We start from the raw sequence: 24,990 nt of genomic DNA, 5'->3' as shown, positions 1-24,990 counted from the left end.
CAACCATTAGCTGGGGAATCAGACAAATCTGCTGAGCTCATCGCTCTGCAAATTAGTCTGGTGAAGTGAGGCGAACTAAATGCCCTGGACCATCAACGTTTACAGAAGTAATGTAACATTTCCTCAAGCTGTAATATAGTACAGTAGTTCACACTGACCAACGCAGCAGTACAAATATCTAATGTGCACAAAAAATAGGTTGTGTGTTGGGAATGAAAATACATAATACAGGGTTTATTTCGATGGCCATTTTAGTCCTCTCTATAAAGCCTAATTTCAAACCAGAAATATAGTCTATGATATGTGAAGTGATGCAGTGCGATTTCTGATGACAGCAATAATGTTGAAGTTTAGTTTCCAGCTCATTCCAGAGCGCTTCATAGTTAAAATATATGCAGAGTAGATATGCTGATATGGAAAATGATCTCACCAATGCATGAATAAGAGATGACAGTTATACAATGGAAATATGGCAACCAAATGTGATGTGTTATATCAGTGGAGAGCTGGCACATGTTCAAAACAGATCATTTATTTTATTTTGAGGCGATGTTACATAGTAGAAAGTCTTTTTTTTAACTACCACTCGGAGTCACTGAGTCAGCGTTCGAGAGATGATTCTGTTTTCTGGATAGGAGGTTTTCTGTTTGCTGCTTTTCCCTCCTTTGCCCATGCACACACCTGCTCTGAAACCGCCACGTTAGTAGTCCTGCTCCCTGAATTTCCCCCAGCCAATCAGCTCCCTGCCTGTTGTCCTGCCTAATCATCTCATTCCCGTCACCTGAGCTTCTCTCCACCTGCACTTCATCTCGTCAGAAGAAAAATTGCATATTACGCGTACTGTAACTGTGGCTCTGAGAACAATGTAAGCAATGCGGCAACAAGTGACAAGTGCATTTTCTCTAATACATTAAACAGCAGCCCATTCTGAAGAGGGAAAACTGTTGTGTTTTCATGCATTGATCGTGAAATCAACAGCTGCTTATTTAACCTGTTAATATAACCCTTTAATATAAGCAAGTGTAAGGGTCATGAGGTTAAACACAAAGTGAAATGTAAATTGTAAACCTGGTGAAAAATCAAAAAGCTAAACATTTACAGCAACATCTAACAGCTGGGTTTTTGAATAGTTGTATCAAGCATTAAAACACTTGCTACTGACACTAGACTTGAGTGGTAGTGATTTTAAAATGACATGTCCAGGGTGTACCCCGCCTTACGCCCGATGTCAGCTGGGATCGGCTCCAGCCCCCCGCGACCCCGACAGGGACAAGCGGTTGAAGATGAATGAATAAATGAATGATTGTCATATGATTGATAAAAAAAAAATTATCTTTAATCACCTTTTGATCAAAGATAAAGAAAGAATACACTGTTTTAAACAATGATCTTTTCTGGTCAACTTGTTACAGTATTATTATTTAACTACTACACCTTTATTTTACAGTATTTTACACTTCTATCATAAACGCTACATACAGTATTACATTTGTAAAGTCAGTGATTTGAGGTTGTGGAGCCTGAACGGAGACACACAAAGCCACCAGGTGTCAGTGCCGACTCATAAAACACAGATCTGTAACTCAGTTTCACACACTCATCAACAGAAGGTGTGTGGTTACTGCATTTTTGATATGAAAGATGAAACGGCTGCTCTATTTACAGAGTTGGCACAGAAAACACACAGGGATGTGTAGGAGTATTAGACATGACACTGGAACATTGGTAATTAAGAAATTGGGGATTAAGCGGTGATTTATTCTTGACGAATAAAAGAGCATTATTTCTGATGGTGTTTGAGAAGCAGTCTGTAAGCCAGTCACTTACTGAGACTTGCGTTAATACATCATGTCTTATAATATCAAATTGTGCTATACAAGACTTACATGTCAATACAATAGTGCCCTGAACAAATCACTACACAGTTCAAAAAGTGTTGTGGAAGTTGCCCTTAGATATTTTGTCCCCACAGCTGATTCGGACATATTGTGTTTCACTGAGAAATGTCAAGGACACTTCACTGAAAACATTGAATGTTATGATGATTTAAGGCACATTGTACATCTTTATAATGTGCAAAACCTATTGAATCATTCAAACCAGATATCAGTTGAAAATGTAAATTATTTCATAATTATATCGGGGGTGGCAGTAGCTCAGTCCATAGGTGACTTGGCTGGGAACTGTAGGGTCGCTGGTTCAAGTCCCTGTGTGGACCATGTATGGACTGGCACTGCCGAGGTGCTGTTGAGCAAGGCACCGAACCCCCAACTGCTCAGGGCGCCAGTCACTGGCAGCCCCCTCGCTCTAACATCTCTCCTTAATTGCATGTATATAGGTCCTGTTTGTGCATGTGTGTATTTCGGGCCTGTGTGTGTAACATGATTAATACTAAGAGTGAAAAAAATAAATTTCCCCGTTGCGGGTTAAATAAAGTAATTCTTCTTCTTCTTAACAATCGTTACAGCGTAGTTTCTCAGATATTTTCCAAAACATCAAGCGTACTTTTGTATCGAGGAGTTGAAGATTAAAGAAATAAATCGACATTTTGAGAGATGTGTTTCTTTCTGCAGATGATGGAGATGGATGAGAAAGTTGACACCACTCTAATAAACAAAGTATTAAAGTATTAAAGTATTTCTGATTCTGAATAAATCTTAGAATCTGCCCTCTCCTCTGAGTGTTTCGTCTGGCATCGTGCCACGAAACAGCAGTTCTTAGTTTGGAAACCGGACTACTCTGCCAAAGTCCTGTTCCACTTGTTCTGGTAGATAGGTCCGGCCTCTTTCCTATATAGACAGATATTAAGACGATGACTGACAGCGTCACGTCCATACTGCATAGTCTATTGTTTGCATAAAATGTTTTCAGAAATGCATTTTCGTGTGCATTTAAGTGTGAATCATTTGTTACCCAGCCTTACCTTACGCTACCGCCACGGTTTTCCACTGAGCAAGCACCGTCAGTTCATTGCTCCGGTTGGTTCTAGGTCACCTTTTGGTGCTGTGATTGGTTGTAGGTCTATTAGAATTAACTGAGAAGGCCCAGACTAATACGCTTTTACAATTAGTCTCTTGATGCCACTCTAGCAGTTTCTCGATTTAAATAGCAATCCACACAGTGAGCGCCGCAGGGGGGGCTATAGATTAATCTGTGCCAGGGCCTGGACTTAGTTTTCAAGCTGTTGCCAAGCATTATCAAGCTGTTTGTTTGTGTGTTACTGCTAGGCTTTTAACACGCTCCAACAGATGGTTACACATTACACCTATTTTAACTCTCTGCATTGGCTTCCTGGTGCTCACTTATAGTCCTTAATGTCCCCATACCACGAGCCGAGCTCTTAGGTCCTCTGCCCAGGAGTTTTTAAGTGTACCTTGTACGTGTTTTTACACTCGGGGAGATTGTGCCTTCCAGTCGGAAGCCCCTAAGCTTTGGAATAGTCTCCCAGTAAGCCTAAAGTCCTCGACTCTGTGGACTATTTAGGAAAGCTGCAAACAACCCATCATTATTTTATTTGACTGTATTTTATTTAACTTGATTTTATTACCTTGACTGCGAAGCACTTTGTAGCTGGTGTCTGTGAAAGGTGCTATATAAATAAACTTTGCTTGCTATCTTTCAATAGACGGATGATGTCTTCGTCTTTCATTGTAGTTAGTTTTTACTTTTCTCCACTTCGCTCCACTAAAGGGAAACTTCCTCAACCAGCTCTGTATCATCGCAACATGCAGGGAGGAAAGTCCAGCCTGGATCATCCAGTCAGGCTGTTCTCAGGCATTTTTCACACATATAACAATTAAAGTAATTTGTAATTTGTACATATTTATTTCGTGGGTATCCCGTGTTTTAAAAGTAGGGGATGTAGTATAAGATGGCAAATCTCTGCTTAAGGAGGCAGATTGGAACACACGGAGGAACATACCGTTTATCTGCACACACTGCAATGGCATAAAGCTGGTTGAAAATCTGCAAAGTTTTCTTTAAAGCCATGGCAAAACCAGTATGTAGGCATGGCTAGACATCAGTGTCAACTTAAAATTGGTTTGATTCAGGTGGATGCATTGGTCTCTAGCGGTTGGATATGGAAAGTCGTACCCACCTCCCTGGAGCCAATGTCAGATTGAAGTTGTAAACAGAGTGAAACACGATAACAACTCTGTCTGATTGAAGTTGAATGGTAAATAATCGCCGAAAGCCAGCAGCCGGTTAGTTTAGCATGAAGAGGTGCTAGGTGGCAGACTTCATTAAAATGCCTGTGACAGCCCTCTGGCTCCAAGCACCTCATAATCATTGTTTGTCTCTTTGGTTTGCCAAGGTCAATGGAAATTGTGATGTCCCCTCCAGCATGTGTTCAAAACAGTGACAGTACGCTCATTTGCAGCCAGCTTGTTCTTTGAAGCCTTTAAAATCCAACTTTTCTACCTAGGGGCCAGTAATTGGTGTGCAGAGCACACAGTGCAGATCTCAGGAGCAGCCAGTGCACTTAGCATGACATCCCAGCACTGCATGGGCTTTTCTCGGAGCGTCTGAGATCATCACAATATTAAGATTCCACCTGTGTACGGGAACAGGCAGCAGTCAGTCTTTTTGCAGCTCCCTCTGCAGGATGGCAGCTCTTGAATTCTGCAATAGTCTTGCTGCTCCACTCACCCTGGAGATACGGTTGGATAGCCCGGTATAATCCCTTGCTTACAAGCAGCTCCTCTCTGTGTGTTGAAGAGGCTGAGACAGAAGCTTGTGAGTCAGGATTGAAGTGGCTGCTTGGTACACTTTGATGTAATCATTTGTAGCAGTATCACAGTGTAAATGCATTTGTTCTGGCATTTGGCTTTAATAACAGGACAAATCATAGCCTGTAGTATCTGACATATGCTGGCAGGGCCGTTCTGATGGACCATCTGTTACAGAGTAAAAGAACAAAATCTTGTTTTATCAGTGGGTCTTTTAATCTGGAGTTGAAAGGAGGATTACATACATACACTCCTGTTGTTATTAGCTTTGTAAACACACACACACACACACACACACACACAATATGTGTGTGATAGTAATGTATAAACTCCTACTTAGGTCAATAAAGTTCCCATATTGTAAAAGTGAGATTTTCATGTCTTTTTATTATTTTAAAGCAGGTCAAGGTGCTATATAAACACAGTGAAAGTACAAAAACGCACAATCCACAGAGAAATGCACACAGCCCGTATTCAGAAACTGTGTCTTTAAACAAGCCGTCAGGACTTTCATACGGTTCTGATGTCACAACTGTACTATATATGGGTAGAAAAATGCACCTACAGTCATTCAATGATGGTTCAGAGACGCCAAGAGCACAGATGCGGTGGATGCTGACCATCAGAGCAGACTGGACTTTTTTCAGGAGGGGCCTTAAAAGAGACAGGCACTAAAATGGAGCGTTTCAGACAGAGGGTGAATACAGGTCTATTCAGACGGACAGTCTGAGAAAAATAATGTTTTGTTATTTTACATTTAAGCATGTAAACATGTTCTAGTAGTGAAATACAAGTATAAACCTTATAATGAGGAGATGACTTAAGAGTCCTCAATGAATCTGTATTCAGTTTATGGAAATGAATCGGTCACACTGTGGTTATTGCAGGGGTGTACTGCTTTGTCCCCTATCTGACAGCTCTAGTGTTGTTAAAGCAGCTCTACACAGGGTTAAAAGAAATTGATTCCAGAATGGAAATCATCCTTTTTATAGTTTCCCTTCATAAACGTTGTTGGTGCTTTGCGCTGCATTTATGCAGTGATCCCACAACAGTTGCCTGTTCTGTCCGACTGCTGTCTTATGCATTCACATTGTCCGGAGAGGGAATCTGCAAGCTGGAAACCATCCACACACACATTCCACACTTCTGGGGATCGCCTCTGGAGTAAATCTCAGGATCCAGCTGGTACCAGAGCATAAGAGCGGTTCATACTGGTGGTGACAACAGCTGGCTTCCAGTCTGGCTGGCGAAAGTGGATGTTATAGGTTCGAGCCCAGTTTGCAAACACTGCCTTCTCCGTGATGAAGCGGTGGTGGCTTCCTCGTCGGCTCCTCTCGTGAGAGAGATACATGGAGCACTCGTCGGGCCCCGAGGGCTCATAGTAATGATAGGGCAAAGAGGGATGAGAAGAAGACCTACATGGGAGAGCCGAGGAGAGGAGGGGAGAGGAGAAGAGAGAGGAGTAAAGTAGGAAATGGCATGAAAGTGAAAGTGTGAGGGAGGGATGTGGAAAACAGCGTGGGGATGATTAAGAGATGATGGTGGGGGAGAGGACGTGAGACAGTGAGGGAGAATTGGAGAGAGGAACAAAGTAAACCAGAAAGATCAAAAGAATTTGTGTTCATTATTCAACATCTTATTCCTCTGATATTCACAGTCACAGAGGAACCTCAGCTACACAAGAGTCACTTCAGTATAGCCTGCATTTCTCTGTGAATATCTAGACACATCAAACGGTCCTTTATGCCCCTGTAGATCGATATGAGAACGATATTAGCCAAATAAGTATTATATTTCCAGTGACCCTGAAGCCATGTTAAACAGCTGAACTTTGAATTTTCAACCCATTCAGTGAATTCAGTGAGTTATTTTTTATTGTAAAATGGCAAGATGAACATTTCTACTGGTGCTAAAATCAAAGTATTTCACCGGACTGACTGCATGGAAATAAAAAAACTCTTGAAGTTGTCGCTGCAGGGAGTAAACGTTAGATTGTCATTGCAAGCTGAGGAAGCATTAAAGATGTACTAGACACGGTTTAGAAAAACATCCATGATGCCAGCACACAGTAGGGGCCATCGCCTCACCCCGCCTCATGCCCCACTTGCTCAAACAGGAAGTGATAGACTGAAAAGTCCTGAGGATGAGGGACCTTGTGGGCGTCTTGAATGTATAATTTAACAGACGAAACAGGATGTAGTGTCTTGTCCGGACATAGCACAGAGTGCCTGTTCAAAAGCGTTCCATGATAATGTTAATGTGGTAATGTTTATGTTGTTTGATAATATGTCTTTTAAAAAATGAGTCAAAAAATGTAATAGTATTATTTGGTAATTATTATTTGCAATTATTTGGTTGCTTGCTTGTAGGACTTTTCCTGGTGTACCATGTTTTTCCCTATGGGAGAATTGATATTTGAAAATAAACATGTGAAATGAAAAAGTAAAAGTCTTTCTTTTCTGCTATTTGTTTAAGAGTTACACTGTATATCATATCATGATGCCTTCAAATGAAACTTGTGAGGTAGGATTTTCTGGCCTGAGCAGTGAAGGACACAGTATTTCTCGCATTAGAAACGAATAATAGAAGTGTACATTCCCTTGTTTCTTTCTCAAAGATGGTTAATGATCCTGTGTTCAGCATTTCATTGTCAAACATAATTGACAAGAAACTGATTTTTTCAAAGAATACTTTTAAAAACATCACAGCTCATTCATCCCCATTGAAATGGAGTTTTCTGAGGAACACTAAATGATAAATACTCAAATATGACAATAAAGTAACACAAGATGACTGATAAACAGCAGTGATGATTGGATGATAATGCCTGGGTATTATTTTGTTGTATTTTTCCTTTCGGGATTATAAAGTTAACGCTGCAAAAATCAACATTTTTATATTACCAATGACTCAAATGACTGTGTGTCTGTGAAAGGTGTCACTTGTAGTGACAAGCCCACAGAGATTTATCGTCACACTCTGCAGTTCCTTTCTGCTTTTGGGAAATTTGTGGTTCCCCTTTCAGCTCTTGAATGATCTTTATTTTCTACTGTCAAACAAATAAAAAAAGCAATAATAAAATCAGTGATAGCAGCATCATGTTACAAAGGGCTTGCGCTCGTTTTGGTTTTGCCTCAACTTTGATTCAGTCTCACAGCTCTCATCAGCAGACAGCTGTTTTCAGTGATTCTGATTAACCCTTTAAATGCTACCTGCCCAGCACCAATGACAGACAGACTATCTGGAGCTAAAGAGCCAGAAATGTCCTTCAGGAGTTAGTGGAGAACAACAGAGATAAAAAGGAAAGTGAACATTGGACGTACTCCACTCACCAGGTGACAAGACTCCAAATGAATACAAATTTTGCTCTGCATCTCCTTAATGTGTAAAAAAAAAAAAAAAAACCCAGTGGTGATAATGCTTGTTCATTAGTGTTGAAGATGATTGAACAGGCGTTATCTGTTTCTTATCACAACCACAGATATGAGGCAGTATGGCCTTTCTCTATCTCCTAGTCCAGTCATTATCATCTATTCTTTTGGTAAACTGGATCGCTGCTGCAACATGACGTAGTATGAAGGTAGTGAGTATTATTATTATTAAAACACCAAAAACTCCATGTGAGGAGAAGCGGCGGCGAATGGAGGTGAATCGTATCCCTTTGGTATAAAATGACAGAGTGCCTGCTAAGGAAGCTGTACATTGTTAGTATTTGTAGCTTCCAAGTAGTGTGCACAGTTGAAGTGTAATTGCTTAGCACCTACCAACTTGGATTGAAAAAAAATCTGAGTCTACCTGCAGAAATCAGGTGGCACCATGCCGAACACGTCGATCCTGTCACACAGTTCCAGGGCTATGGCCATGGTGAACCAGCCGGTACTCAGCCAGGAGTTGGAACTCTTCCTACAAAGAAAATCAGCATTTTCAGTAAATCCACACTCATGATGTGCAAATATGTTTTGAGCAGTGGCTTCTTCCAAGAGACTGACTGATTAAATGAGACACAATTAAAGCTGTGAACACATAATTCTAGATTGTATCTGATCAATCGTCTTTTCAGAGATAAACACAGACGAGGCCAAACAAAAACAGATCAAAGAAAGGCTTTCTTTGTTTCGATTCCTCGTACACAACAGGAAATATCAATGAGCTTCACATTCTCTCTGAAGCAGAATATGTCTGCGTGAAGTGATTAGGTTGAACAGCTGGATGGACAATGATAAAGTGTCTCCGTCTATTTACTTCTTATTTTATAAGTTCATATTCAGCCAGACATTTTTCTACAGTGCAGGTAGCTGCACCACATTCGAAAAGAGACTTCAGTCTCAAAATAACCATTTCTTTCTTAAAGAAAATGCTTGTTTTACCACATGCCTCCATACTGACAAGGAATCAAAAATCTGTGTTGTGATGCATTGAAGTAAAAGTAACACAACTCATGCAGAATAATCCAAGCCTTGTTTGTATTCAGTACTTCCCAAACACATGCGTTTTTCTAAAGCCTTAACATTTACAACACAAATTTCAAAAGTGTTTGTGCATAATGTTAAAACTTTAGTGTCTTTCAAATGAATGAGTAAAAAATCTGTGATACTGTCATTTGATCATTATTATTTACTATTATTTGGTTGCTTGGTTGTAGGAGTTTTCCTGGTGTACGATTTATATCAACACTGCCTATAGAAGTGCCTATAAAATATGTGAAATGTAAAAGTAAAAGTCTTGCTTTTCTGCTGTTTGTTAAAAAGAAAAATAGTACATGAAACTGAGTTATACTGTATAATATACCGTGACACCTTCAAATGAACCTTGTGAAGTAGTATTTTTTTGGAAAAGTCAAGGGCACAGTATTTCTGGCGTCGAGGTGGTCAGGTGAACACTGTTGCTAGGAAACAGGGACATTGCCTTATTTCATTTTTCAAAGATGTTTAATGATTTGGCACGGACAGGTTGTACGCCAGCACAAGCTTTTCATGCTGTGTTCACAGTACTAGTGACAAAACATCAAAACAGCCAAGCGGGACCAGCTGCACTGCCGCAGAGCTGCCATTGAAAGTTGAGGCCAACTCAACTTGGATTTTTAGCACATCAAACAAATCGCTCAGCAGCAAGTGTTGGGCGTCATTTTATAGCTTCACGTCATTGTCTTCCATTCAAAATGCCTTGCAGGCTCTTGCTTTATTGCACGTAGTGTGAACACAACATCAGACATTAGTGGACGAGTAGTGCAAGTGTTAAATAAATAATACGGGTTTAGTGAAAACGCAGGTTTTTGTGAAGAAGGCCTACTGAGTATGAAATTGGATAACCTTGGATTATTGGATTATACTGCATGGATTGTGTGAGAGTTTGTAAACAGAGGTTTCAATTTAGTTTTGCTGTTGTCAAAGGTGGACCCCTTATTTCTTCAATGCATCAAGACTTTTCTTTTTGATTCTCCGTTCACCGTGGAGGCATATGACATGTTCTTCATGAATTAAAGGCAACACTTGGTGAGTAACTTGTACACAAATGGTCATTTTAAGAGAGCATCTGTTTCATATTTAGGATAAAATGAAAGACATTTGACTATTTAGGATGGATGAAACCCCGAAATGCCAATTTCCTTTAGTTTATGTTGATAAAATTTGATCCAAATGAAGTTCTACATCTCCCCTTTGCGAATGTAAAATAAGTACTTCGCTAAGGTAGAACATTGTCTGCAGTGTGATATTAAACATTTACATACATGTTTTTAAGTATCTGCATCAAGACCACAAACATCCTGATATTATATTTGATTTGATATTTGATTTTCTTTTTTTTTTACTTTGTGGGAGGCTGTGTACAAAAGCTAAATTATGTCTGTCAGAAAAAATAACAAGTACTAATGTCCCGCTGGATTAAGAGTTTAGAAGCTATGGCCCTTTCTCGCATAAAGATGCAGAGCAGCAGGATGAGGGCAGACAGTCTGTTACTGACTTGACATCCAGCAACACCCCATAGTCACAGAGGTTCTGATATTACACAAAATTTGTATTTGTCACATGTTACTTATCTATGTTCTGTATCATTTGAGATTTTAATATGTCAGCTTTCAGTAAATAGTTTGAGGGAGCGCCTCCCATAAAGGTCGTACTACATAGTACCACAACATAAGAAAATACTTTGCAATACTCTCCTGGCATTCGTGGGTCAACTGTGAACTTGGCATGAAACAAATCCCTTAAAATCCTCTCAGATAACACACACGTTTTAATCTAAATCCCATTAATAATACTGTGAGTGTTTAGAGCTCTGACTTTCCTGAGCAAGTATACGAAAATATGTTTGGCTTTTCAAGAGTCTGTGTAGTGCACTCTTCCCTCGCTGATTTCAAGTGGCTCTAGTTGTTGCTGTTTTCAAACACACACACGCACACACACGCACACACACACACACACACACACACACACACACACACACACACACACACACACACACACACACACACACACACACACACACACAAACACACACACACACAGAGATGCAGATTTGCTGTACACATTTACCTATCCATCCCTGTCTCCTTTTTAAATAGTTCATCAAACTTCAGCATTTTGAGCCGAGAAATGACGTAGACTCTTAGTTTGGGTAGTAGCTGGTTCAACATCCTGAGGCTGTTGTAAACGTGACCTTTCCCATCTCGTCTCATGCAGCTGCTGGGTCCCCAGAAGATGAACACAGCGTCTTGGCTCGCGTTAAGCAGCTCCTGTCGGCTCCGCAGTACCCTCTGCAGACTGGAGTGAGCCACAACACGCAGGTTTGTGCGACGACCGACATCCTGTTGATAGTGTACGGTGGGAGCATCATTCATACGGATTACGCAATCAGAGCGGTCGATTTCTTCACCTCTCTTGCTCCCGGTCAGCTGGCCGGAGCTGGTCACCAGGGCACAAGTCCTGCAGTGCATCTTTAGAGGCTGCGTAGGTTAAAGGTAAAAGGTAAAAAATTATTGCAGTTTCATTCAGAGAATATTAAAGGTTGAATATGGAGAATGAGCAGAACACCGCCATCTAGTGTCTCAAGATCGTAGACCCAACAAAAAAAAATGATTCCAGCAGTCGGGTTGCCAGGTTCGTTGTCAAGTGATGAATCATACAGGGTAATGACTAATTTCAACTAATCAATTAATTTTACAGTATTTAATGTTGGCCAGGCTTCAACTGGAAGTCTTTCTTTGAGTGGTGTGTAATCGATTAGCTAGCTAGCTCTCAATTTAGCACAAGCCTTGTTTCTGCAGCCTAACAACAGACAACCCCGGCAAACCGCAATGCCGACCGCTACTGGCTGGTAAAATGTAAACAGAACGTGACAGAAAGTCATTGTCAACCCGTCAAAATTTTCTTTAAATATTAATTCAGACTACATATATAGATATTTTTTATGGAAAAGCAATACTTTTGTACCATTCTGTTCCCCTGAAAACGCCCTATGGGTGTTTTTTTTCTTTTTAAATATAGCTTTTAATAAAGATTCTACATATTCAACCTTTAAAGATAGGCTGTAAAACAGTGATTTCAATCCAGAGTGTAGTCTGATTTAGCCATTACGTTTTCTCTACCATTTCAGGTCTGTTTTTCTGCTTCTAAAAATCTTTAAAATATTATGGCAAGACATATTCAGAGGTAATAAAACTTTGAGAGTGTCTCAACAAGACTAAGACAAGACTACATGCCAACATGCTCATTGAACAGATGAATGACAGCATAACTTCCCCCAATATTGATATAAAGCATATCTGATAATGAAACCAAAACTTTGGAATATTATTTCAGGCTTTTTATATTTAAATTCACAGGTTAATGTAGTGTGTCATTGATCACATACACACAATTTCAACTGAATACAGTCCCAAATTAAAGTTGACATCCTGCCCCCAAAAACCATGATTATGCTGTCATCTGCAGCCACACTGGGCCTGAATAAAGTGTAACTGGCACACGGTGTAGAGCAGCTTGACTGGTAATGGACTGTTCTGTCAGGTATCCTATTATTCAAATGCACTGCAGGTTGACAGTAGAGCAGAGGTTATTCTGTGCAATACTTTTGATTTTGTAGGAACATCATGAATACACATAAGCCGGTATATTTATTCAGTCAAACACAACCTCAGAGCAATGTTCTCCTCCCTAATACAATGACTACACGAACAGCAGTGGTCACAACACGCAAGTAAGCTTTGTCGAGGTTGCATGTGTTACAGAGGTGTTGCGTTGGTACGCAGGTGTTTGTGTCCTGTGTCAAACCCGGTTTTCAAAGTGGAAATAGGCGAGTTCGGATTGAGCGATCCGACAGCAAAGACCCAGAGACTCTTCACATGAATTATTCTCAACCTTAATAGAGAGCTACATTGGCATTCTGAACTGTGCTCTGAGAGTCACACTCCATCAGGTTCTGAGGTGTGTGTGTGTGTGTGTGTGTGTATGTGTGTGTGTGTGTGTGCATACAGGTATTATTACTTGCGCCACAGGCTGTGCTGCTCCCATAACTATATTTGTAATACTCTCCCACTATCTCTGTGACCCCACGCTGAATGATTACCTATTGTGTGTGCATGTGTGTGTGTGTGTGTGTGTGTGTGTGTGTGTGTGTGTGTGTGTGTGTGTGTGTGTGTGTGTGTGTGCATGGTTCTGCATCTGTGTGTGTATAGGTGGTGGTGTCCGTGGATGTCCGTAAATCTTTGTGCAGAGCTTGATGTCGACCCAGATATGTAACACAATCACATTTATCTCACAAAGACTCTGCAACTGTCCAGATCCAAAACCAGTTGTAATCACTTTTACACAAGTATAATCACAGTCTCTCTACATATTGAGGAAAAGGTACTTACATTCCCCAACTTGCCCAAACCATGACCTATACGCAGACACCCCCTCAAAAACAGTTTTGCTGGAGCAAATTACACGCTTGACTGCACCCCACTCTGTAGTTGGTGGTGGTGGTTTGTTTGTGTGTGTGTGTGTGTGTGTGTGTGTGTGGGGGGGGGGGGGTAGCTGTTTCTTCCTGTACATAAAACAGATAGAGTGCATTTTCCCCTCAGCTCCGTCCCAACAATTACTCCCGAGCGACTTTTAATTATTTTAAAAGTCAGGGACTGTGTTAAACCAGTAAAAGGCAATTGAAGGTTGCAAGGAGAGTGTGGTAGTTTAAAGTGCTTGTAAAATACTGAAAGTGTCCTTGACAGGTATGCTGAAGCTCCAGCGCCAGCTCCCCGAGCTCCTGACAGCTTGATGATTCTGGGGGAAAAACCACTTATAGACCGTGGTGTATCATATTGAGAAGGGCTTTCTGAATCAGATTAGAATCAGAAAATATTTCAAACTGCAGGCAGCTGGAGATGCGACCCAGGCGACTGTTGAACGAATGAATAAATGAATGGATGTAATGCATTGCATATTGCAGGAAGGTTTTAACTCGTAATCAACCTTGAATTAACACAGAGGTCCTTGTGAACCAACTAGTACTTGAAACACTTGCTGACTCCCACACAAACACTCTTGAGCAGACAGTCTGCTCTTCATCAAGTGGACAGAGGGTTGTCTACCTTGATCAATAATGCATAACCTCATTATGTCACAGTGGCAGATTCAGTGAACTCTGATGTCTGGACCAAAGACAGACTTCTGGTGGCAATGGAGACGTCTTCACATGCGCTCCTCATACATTCAGCATCCTTCATAGTCCACCTGGTAAGTCATTTATCGAAAGTACATTCAAATAGTTTTTAAACATTAACTGTTGTGGTAAATGCTCCATCTTTATATGCACTCTACGTATACTCTTGCTGCAGTTTATCATTCGGCCCTTAGGTTCATAACTAGGGGTTGGCTCTCATGTCTTCTTCACTATAAATCATTTTCACAGTAGGTCCCAAGACTCTTTAGTCCTTGGCAATCATCATAAATACTGAGACTGAGAAAGTGGCTCTTAAATACTATGCTCCACAGACACGTAACAATCTGCAGAATCAAGTATAATTAGACAGACTCGTCCCTTTTGATCAGTTTAAATCACTTTGACTGACATACAGCAGTGTGAATGCGTGTTGTATTTGAATTGTTATTGTTGTTCATTTTGTTGATGTCCTTGATCTGTGCGTTGTGTAATTTGATGATGTATTGTACTGGACTGTAATTTATTCCCTCCACCAAAGAAGTTATGTTTTAAGCTCTGTCTCTCTGAAAACCTGGATTTTCCTGAAACTTGGTGGAAGGGTGTTATTTTTTACATTCTTTTCGTGCCATTAAGTACTCATTTGATAAACATGACTTGACAAAAACAAACATAATCTGTCTTGGGTTTTTTGTCTTGTGAAATTCATGTTTTATTTTGAAAAGTAATCCTCCTCTCGTTTCAGGTCATTTGCCCTTGCTCCTGTGTCACCTGTGTCACCTGTCTTCTGTGTCCCCTGATTACCTGATTGTGTCCACCTGTGTCACCCTCCCTCATGTGTATATAGTCCTCGTCTTCCTCTGTCTTGTTTGTCTGGTTGTGTAACGCCAGCTGTTACCACTGCCTTGACTTGAGTATTTCTTTGCTTATATTTCTGTTCCCTTGAGCACCCCTGAAGAAGAGTCTTTTTTTTTTTCTTAAGTTTTTGGTCAGCTTGATTAGCTAGTTAATTCAATTCAATTCAATTTTATTTATAGTGCCAAATCATAACTAAAGTTATCTCAGGACACTTTACAAACTAGGTAAAGACCACACTCTATGATAAACATAGACCCAACTCTTCACCCGTAGAGTACGGTGGCAACGAAAACCTTCCCTATTACAGGCAGGAACGTCAGGCAGACCCAGCTCTGTGGAGGACGGACGTCTGTCTGCACCGGTCATAGTGTCTTTGTTTTTCCTCGCCTTTAAGTATTTTTGAGTTGTAGTCTCATTAGCTCTGTGCAGCATGGTTTTTGTTTGTAGCCTTTTGTTCTTCTCCTCCTTGTGAGTGATTTTCTTTTGTGTAACTTTTCAAAGATAGTTATTCAGATCAGTGTAGTTATTGCCTGTTGTCTTTTCCTCCCTCTGGAGCGATTTTCAGTTTGTTTGTTTGGTGTTTCTTGCCACGTCTGTTCTCTTTTTTAATTCCCTCATCCGAACTGACGAGTACAGAGTTTTGTAGCCTGTTTATCGCTCTGTCTAAAGAGGTTACCCAGTGTGTCAGAAATAAAGCCTTTTGCCAAGTCCTAACACAATGTGGCCAAAGCCGAGAACAGTACTCTGAAGAGTGAGGTTTGCATGCCGGTATCTTTTTTTTAATGTGAAACAGTGATGAATGACCCTCTTAAAACAATAATAGCCTAGAGTTACGCGTGCTCTAAGATAACGAAGATAGAGAAAAATAGAAATGCATGGTTAAAATGGCAAAACTTCACAAAACTTTCAGGCTCCCAAGTAGTTCACATCCTGTGTCAATGCACAGGCTGATCTTAATCGCTGGTTGTACATATTACTACGAAAAGTAATGCTCTGGAATTCATGTGTAATCCATATTACTGCGCAAATTAAGTCATGAGCAAAGAAGGAAACCCGGCAAGGTATAAGGCTGCTAAACTCCACATAGGGAAAAGGTCAGGGTGGTGGATGGGTCCCAAAGCACAGGACTTTCACCCAGGGGACCAGTGTTTTTGTCCCAGAAGTACTAAGCCACTTTCTTTCTTATGCTATCCAAGTAGTTTTGATGCCTCCCCCTAACCATCACCTATTGTTGCCTAAACTTTTGCAGCCCACTTCATTGTTCCACAGCGTTTTGTATGACATCATACGATAATATACAGATCCATTCCCGTCATATTTTGTAACCAATTTCATAGTTCATGTTAAACAGAACGTCATATTGCGTAAGATAATACAGGTATTTTTGATGAGAAGTGTAGAGACATGCACATACGCAGACGCAGCTATTGCAATTCCAAGCTTTTCCTTTTCTTCTGATTCAATACACTGGAGCAATGTAAGCCTTTGATAATAACCCTTCTAATGTTCAGATGAAATTGTTTCTGATTCAAATGGCAGACAACTCTTCAACAAACGTGTGACAGCTGGCAAGTATTTATACTCCCAATTGAGATTTTATCAATGCCTTCTCTCCTTATTACAAGAGTTTGATTGACTGATGATCCATCCAATCACCTGCCAGGTATGTTTTAAAAGTGCCAACTCTTGTCCAAAGTTTCGAATGACGTCTTCTCAGATGGTTCTGTGTAAAAAACTATCTGACAAGGTATGATCCTAATTGTTTTCAGAGCCAACTTCTGCCTGCACCAGTTTAATCCTGGAATAACAATCCCATAATGCATTGTTTCAAATTTTATAGATGCAAAAATTGCCGGATCCTACACCTGCAGTGATTATGCAAACATGATGATTGGTTTAGTTTGGTCATAAAACAATATACACATCACACACTAGACTACATATTCCCAAACAAATACACAGAACAGAAGAGAAGGAACCGGCAGACATTTAATCCAACACAGACATGCAGAAACATGTGCAAACAAATACAAAACATTAACAGGATTTTTTTATGACAATAAGAAAAATGTAGAACATCTCCAACCTTATCTGTTTATGTCATACCTCCTCTGATGTGAGCAGCAGTGTGTGAACATGAAGACTCAGTTGTATTTGCCTACAATGGCACCAATAATTTAGATGTTGGTCATTGTGATAACAGTAACTGTAAACTTTCTAAGGCATACAGAATTAGGCTAATGGTTCATCTGAGAGCGGAGGTGGATTAAGTGCTACCTGTTGTGTAGGTTTAATGACCTGAGCTGCTTTCACTTCTCACAGACAATTAATTACATTGAAATTCTCCTGACAGTTGACACCTCATTAAATTCCTTCTGGTAACACATTCAAGCCGCAATCCTTAACTTGCCCTGTTCTCAATTGGTGATAAAAGCAAGTCAACCTCAGACAGAGAGAAGGGGGATGGCGGAGCACTGTACGTAGCCTCGTTAGCAGCACTTTGATGTTGAGATGCGAAATTATGTTCAACTGATTCTCTTGATCTAGTTCAGGTATTCAAATTAATATAGGCTTATTCTGTACTGAATTTACACCTGGCAATAAAATGTTATCTGAATCTGTATAAGGAAAAAAAGGACTGTTATTTCCTGATGTAAATAAATAGTCGGGCTCGCATTGTGAACAGATCTCAGCCAGGTATAAAAACAAGCTTGAGCAAATCCACCTCTTGTTGATAGTTCAAATAACCCCCGCAGAAGCTACAGTACGGGTAGACCCAATCCCAAAGGCAAAGGGCTTAGGGCTGTCCCACTGTCAAATCATTAACTGCATGAGGGCTTTCTCACAGAAATGTTGAGCTTTTTATACACACTTTCAGAGAATGACCCACGATTCACAACCTTGATGACAAATCAACAGCTAAGACTAACTTCTGTGCCTGGGCGCGGTACAGTTGTACTCACACTGGTCAAACGAACTAGACTTTAGCCATGAAGCGTGCTTGGGATATGTACGTGAGTGCGCCCTAATTTCCATAATGAAATCTGATCACGGTCAAATGACAAGAACATACTGTATTGCCAGGTTTAAACACAAAGACCCATGGATCAAACGATGAAGAAAAGGAACCCGATGCAAATCACATGTTAATATCAGGTGCAATTGGGACCTACGAGCAAGACTACAAATAGGGCTTTGTAACATCAGTGTGAGGAATGAGGATGACACCTGATAACATATTCAGTTTTTTTCCAGCAGTGTTTCCTTATGTTGAGTGGAATAAAAATTTGCATTTCCCAGAACCTCATCCATTAAGTAAGCTGTACATTTCCATACCTATTGTATAACACATCTTACATAGAAAGGGGTCAGCGTAGATAGGACAATTTTTTGCATAATTGACTTTCTAATGACACCTATTTCTCCAAGGCTGCTGCATTAAAGCCTGTGAGAGGCACAGAGATATAGCGCCCATACTAAGTGGGTACATCATAAACTGACACAGGCACACAATCCCCATTCCTGCTCTCACACAGGCTTTGTGATTAGAGCATATAAAGGCCAGTGTAGATTGATTCTGCTGACAGTTCTTCAAAGGTCAACATCTCTTTAACTGGAATCGGCAAAACATCAGAAAGAGTGAGAGAAGATGAGGAGCCAAGCAGACGAATGGAGCGGCTGTCTGTTTAGGCGTTCAAACACAAATGCATGCATGTGTGTGTGAAATTCTGTTCAACTCTGCAGCTCTAATTACTTTAGCTTGTCAAAGAAAAGAAATGCATAGAGGAGAACGTCTCACAAAAACCTGCAGACATTGCAGAAGGCAGACAGAGAGATACAGGCTAATGAACACTGAGACTCCTCGCAAGTTGGTCAGAATATCTCACATAAATGTGTGCTATAACTTTGAAGTCTGATCCCACAATGTATACGTTTGTGGGTCTCCAAACTGCTGTTCGGCTGTTTTTCACCATTAAGCAGTGAAAAGACTGAGGGAAAAGCCAAATGTTTAGCCTTTAACCCTCTGCTGCATGAAGCCACACAGCGATTATTATGTGTGCTCTTGGGTGAGACATAAATGAGCGAAGCAGCCACAGACCATCACCCACCTTGCTGAAATCACAGCCCATGCAAACCAGATATGCACATAAGTTAATGCAGGCCATAAGCAGGGTCCAGCAGGCACATTAGATAGAGCTCTTCTCTCATTTTCAAGCATCCCTGGCTCTAATATGGGCATCAAATTTTAACAACATGTCTGGGCATTTGCTTGGGGTTGTCTGCATGCCTGCACTAGTTCTGTGTGAATATGTGTGTGTGTGTAAATCTGTGTGTGAGTCAAAGCCAAGATTCCCTCCAGCAGCAGCAACAGACCTCAGATGACCCTGAAGGGAACGGTACAGACCAATCCACCCACTCCACAGTTCCACTGCAGGTCAGCTCTGGTTAGTTAGTTATTCCTCGGCTCCGTCGGAGCAGCAGAGAGAGCTGGAAGCCCCCCGGGAGGTGAGGGGCAGAGTGACACTAAGCAGTATGAAAATGTCACAGTGTGGATTCATCATGAATCAGCTGTCAGCAAGGAGGAAGTGGACGGTCAGGAAAGGTGATAAATAATGTAGAGCCTACACAAAAAAATCCAAGCTCTCATTTCTGTTTAGAGCACCTGTAAAATCTTTTTCATTAACTTTAGAGAGGTGTGAAAAGCGCTACAACATCTGAGGGGAGCCCTGAACTTGGTTTAGTTAAGTGCAGAAAGCCTCAACTGGATGACACCTCTCTCCTCACTGATCATTAATCACTGAAAGGTGAACTGTAAACAACACTTTACACTTAGAAATCCTCATCTGCCTGGTGCTGCCTGAGCAACACAATTTCCACTGCGTTGTGCCTCGCTGCATATCTTTCCCACTGACGGGGGACACGACAACGTCTGAACGATCTATCTGTCTGAAAGAGCTGTATGTGACACAGAGCTGAAACTGAATGATAGACCTCTAAGTTGCGATAACACAGATTGTCGCGCTTATATGACCAAAAGATTACAGCGGCGATGTCTTGAGTGACCGTCTTAGAAATCCATGCTGTTTTAAGTGCTTTTGTCGCTAAATATTTCATGGTAGGCATATTAATTATGAATCAGGAAAGAGAGCAAAGCACAGAGAGAATTTAGAGATGGTATTACCTCAGCAAGTTCAGCTTTTGACTTCAAAGAGATTCATTTGTATTATTACCTTACAGGGGACAATATGACATACAGCTGCTATGAACTATTTAATTCTGAAGCTTTTTCCTTATAATTCAACACACGTTTAATCATCATATTTAGAGAACTTTACGGTTATTACTAAAAATCAGTGGTTTAAAAACATTTCTTTAAATTAAATGTAAAAACAAAAGCCAATAATCACTGTATTAGTAGAACTGGACATTCTGGACATCACATTTAGCTGTGAGGATGGCTCACGGCATGTTCACATATCCTTCACATGGAAGAGGATTTTTCAGTTCTCCCTGAAACCAGGGCAGCACCCGAAGCTTCGAAAAGCCATTTTCGGTGCATACCTGAACACCACACTTACACGCTAGTCCCTGTGCTTTACCCTGGATGACAGCAGAATACAGATGAGGTGCAGTTTTGTATTGCATATGTGCAAAAGTGCCACAGCAATCAGTGTTGGAGGCTTGGTGCTCGACACCAATATGTCACAAATATTCACAGGGTGAATTCAAAGACCTCGCTGTAGAATGGCAGGAGCGTAAAGGCACAACTGTCATGTTAAAGGATAGCCACTGTTTGTAATGCAGGGACTGAATCAGTGTGTCAAGCAAGATTTGTCCAATGCACTTCCCAGATAATATAAAGCTATTTAAAGTGACTTTACTGCTCTCTTTTCTTTCTCTCTCTCTCTCTCTCTCTCTCTCTCTCTCTCTCTCTCTCTCTCTCTGGTACTATAAAAGTCTCATGTGCTGCTGTCATTGTCGCCTTGGCCTCCATGTGCTCTTTCCAAAACTTTTAAAAGCCACTTTTCACCTGCCAGTATGCTTTTCTCCCATATACCACTCCCCTCTCCATGTAGCGCCTATGCACCTAATGCACTGACACGAACTTGACCCCTCACACCCAAACTGTCATTGTGTTGCTGGAACAACCAAGCTGAGGTTTAACATTTGTCTCTGCAGTGGTGGGTGAATATTTTTATGCACTACTTTCCTGCATATTTTATTTCTTTGGAAGTTGCAGATATTTTGGTTCTTACTTTTCAAAGAAGACTAATCCAATAAAATTACATATAGACTCTCTGTAATAAAAACAAATGACCATACAGATGTTCTTCTTCTTTCTGGTACCTTGTAGTTTTTTTTTTTTAGAACTATTTGAACATGTCTAAACGTTTTAAGGGAATAGCCAGTTTCAATATGATGTACCAATGTCTCACAGTGCACAGATGGTGCATATTTACCTTATGATCCATGACACCTGCGTACCCCTCCAGTGTTGGTGTTTGGAGTCTCTGTGGGATCTCTGGCTTTTTTGTGGATGGAACAGGACCATCTGAACGGTGGGACGATACCGATGACACCGACGTGGATCTGTCTCCAGAGCTGCTGTTGTACACCAACATATAACTGGTAACCATGGTGACGATGAGGATGCCACTAACCCCCTGGCACTGGAGAGACACATGAAAGATGTTGATTTGAAAAGTAAAAAAGAAGAGCATGAAAACAGCATCAAGATCAAGAAAATCAGCTTCTGGTCAAGAGCTCCGGGTTTTTTTTTAATCAGCTTTCAAAGCAGGGGCAACACAATAACTGCAGCTGCTCCTTTCCTCATGCGAGGCTGCAAATGAAACGTCAGCTGTGCCATCAAATGCGCTCCACATGCTCTATCAACAGGGCAACATGTTTTAATGAGCGGTGCAAAGATATGTGCTGAATTAAAAAAGAAAGAAAAAAAAAGCCCCCCACCCCCAAGCATCACCACCACAACCCACTCCCTAAAAAACTATCTTGTTTGACGTGTGCGCTCCGACAGTACTATCTTACAGAAATGGGATTAATTTACTGTAAAGATGAAAATTCACTTCTGAGAAAAACACACTGGAGCTCCTCAGAAATGAACATCACAGTGATATCTCCTCCATAATTACCACTCTTATCTTCATCTTCATTTCCTCTCGTTTCCAGCCTTCATCCTATCATCCCTGAAAGCTCTCTCTCGTCGGGACTCTTCAGCATGCAACACTTGAGCGGCAGCATCAGCGGGATCAGCGCGCAGCAACAGAAAACGACGCTCCACTACTCTTCTCCCATGCTCTCCTCTACAGGGACGCACTCGACACTGTGGCTGCTCATGGTCCTAAACAACTCCACTCTACAGCTTACCTCAGCTTCAGGGTTCACTGGGGGTTCACGAGATGGTAATTACACACTTGGAATAATGATAATGAGCAACACGCAGTTATTCTCCTGTTCAATATCAAGGGAGCTCCGTGGTTCTCAAATGTGTGTTTATAGAGACATTATTACATTATTTGTATCTGTTTCTAACCATATACATTTACTCAATTATACCTTTGGGGTTTTTTTCTTCGCACATTTATCAAATTATATTTTCTCAACACATTTGTCTGAAAAAGGTCATTTTTTGACAACAGTAAATGTTCTTTTCATTGCTTGCATACAGAATCACAGCTATTTTCAAATGGCCCAGTGATTTAGTGGTATGTATTATTCTCAGATGTGTTCTGAATCTAAATGCTCAATGTTTAAGTCCTCGCATCCAAAACCACAAGGGAGCGCATGTTGTTTTATGAGCTTTGATGTATTTTTGTTTTGTTTTGTTGTGTTGTAATGAATTTTCCCCGTTTTTCAAACCAATTGAATAGTTTTGTTTATCACAGAGATGACAGGTGTATAATCATCACCCTCATGACCATACAATGAATGCTGTCTATGGTTCCTCAGATGTGAGGTAGGAGAAGAAAAGCTTTAACTTCCTTAATTACATGAATTCATTCCATTTAAGGCATTTGTCTTTGCTGTGCAATCCAACCACAGCTATATTTTCGGTTTTAGATATTTGATATTGCAGTATGTTACAGTACTGTGACTGCGTAGGTGCCCACTGACAGAGAGAAATCTGTGAATGGTCTTTGTTGAGGATATTTGATGATGATTGTAAGAAGAAATGAAATACAGAAACACAATTTCAGTAGACTCTAATCATACTGACACAGTCTCTTAGATCTCTTAAGTTATGCAATGATAAAAGGACATTTCACTTTGGCAGCACAGATTTACTGGCTGATATTCCTGTGTCATCCACCTACGTCAACATGTGTTAAGTGTTTTTGGGTGAGTGATAGCCCTTTGAAGGCCCTTTGAAGGTCTGATGAAGTCTTGTGCTGCTCACTTTCAACTGATGTAGTGCTGAATTGTAACAATGTTTCATAAAATGTGCTAAAGATATTGAGTAAACATTTTATGTAGTTGCCTTATCTTGTTGTTTTGTCATTTTATTGCATCCTGCTAAAATTATGATACAATAACTATGTGCTTTTACAGCTGTTAGTGATGATACATCACCATTTTTGTCATTCAAGCTGATTTGGGGACATCCCATTTAGAACAGGGAACTATTTCACCCATTTGTCATGGCAACCTGAGCAGCTAAAGCTCCTCATGGGAGATAGATTTGCTAGAGGCTGTAATCTAGTCAGGAGGAGCTGGGAAATGGGGAATGAGTCTTTTTATAGACACCCTCTGAGCTGGTATCATTGTGTTCATTTTCTAATGTGTTTCTCATGTTCTAGTCATTCCTCAGCGAGTCTCATTTTACAAACTGAAATATATGTGTGGGCTTTGGGAGAAATAATAAGTAATTTATTTAAAAAACACACAGAATATCACAGCCACACCAGATGCAGAAGAATCAGGGTAGCCTACTTTAAAGCTACAGTTGGAACAGCATGTCTTTCCTTTTATGTTTTTGGCCCAGATTTATACAAGTTTAAACAATGTCTTTTTAGGCTAATTAGATTCCTATCTGATACTATTATGCTATATTATATATTATGGTTTACAAGATGATACAAGATAACACAACATATTGCAAAGCAGTGCCATGTATTGTATAATGCAACATGATACCAGTATGAAGCAGGATATGAAACAGACTAAAGATATATAATAAAAGATTAGATTCCATCATTACATTGTAACTTTGATGATGAAGATAACTTCTGTTGACATTACTTGATCCTTAAAATGCTTGAAGGTCCCATGTTGTAAAAAGAGATTGTCGGGATTTCCAAGTCCTTTTTTTTTTATTATAAAGGAGGTGAAGGTGCTATATAAATACTGAGAAAGTATCAAAACCCTCGATCCACAGAAAATGCATTGCATCCATGATTCTGATGTAAGAACTATGCTATATATAGGTAGAAAGTGCGGCTACAGTGTCGTTGCAGTCATTCCGTGGCTGCAATACAGTGACGCCACTGCAGATGTAAGACCTGGAAACGCTGACCAATCAGAGCAGACTGGGCTTTTTCAGGAGGGGGGCTTAAACAGACACAGGGTGTTCAGACAGACAGGCATATTATCACAGAGGGTAGAGGAAAAATAATGTGATTTTTGAACATTAAAGCTTAGAGAAACACAAAATGCAAACGTGTGAACCTGAAATTTAGCATAATATGGGACGTTTAATGGTGATCAGCCTGGGGCTCAGGACACCCCAAGAAGTTACAAGATAAACCTG

At 40.5% G+C, this 24,990-nt stretch overlaps 1 protein-coding gene across 1 annotated transcript; it reads right to left on the bottom strand.

Moving 5' to 3' along the window:
- Nucleotides 1-5,901: 5,901 nt before the first annotated feature.
- Nucleotides 5,902-22,396, bottom strand: LOC310945309 (alpha-N-acetylgalactosaminide alpha-2,6-sialyltransferase 5-like; the record flags this gene model as incomplete). Its single annotated transcript, XM_083911365.1, has 5 exons — nucleotides 5,902-6,145; nucleotides 8,526-8,633; nucleotides 11,264-11,673; nucleotides 21,686-21,895; nucleotides 22,376-22,396. 5 exons carry the CDS (start codon nucleotides 22,394-22,396, stop codon nucleotides 5,902-5,904), a joined length of 993 nt encoding a protein of 330 aa, XP_083767491.1.
- Nucleotides 22,397-24,990: the final 2,594 nt, after the last annotated feature.

Source organism: Echiichthys vipera, assembly GCF_963691815.1.
Source record: "Echiichthys vipera genome assembly, chromosome: 3".
NCBI classification, from domain to species: domain Eukaryota; kingdom Metazoa; phylum Chordata; class Actinopteri; order Perciformes; family Trachinidae; genus Echiichthys; species Echiichthys vipera.
The sequence above is the reverse complement of the archived record's forward strand: the minus strand, read 5'-3'. Positions and strand labels throughout refer to the sequence as shown.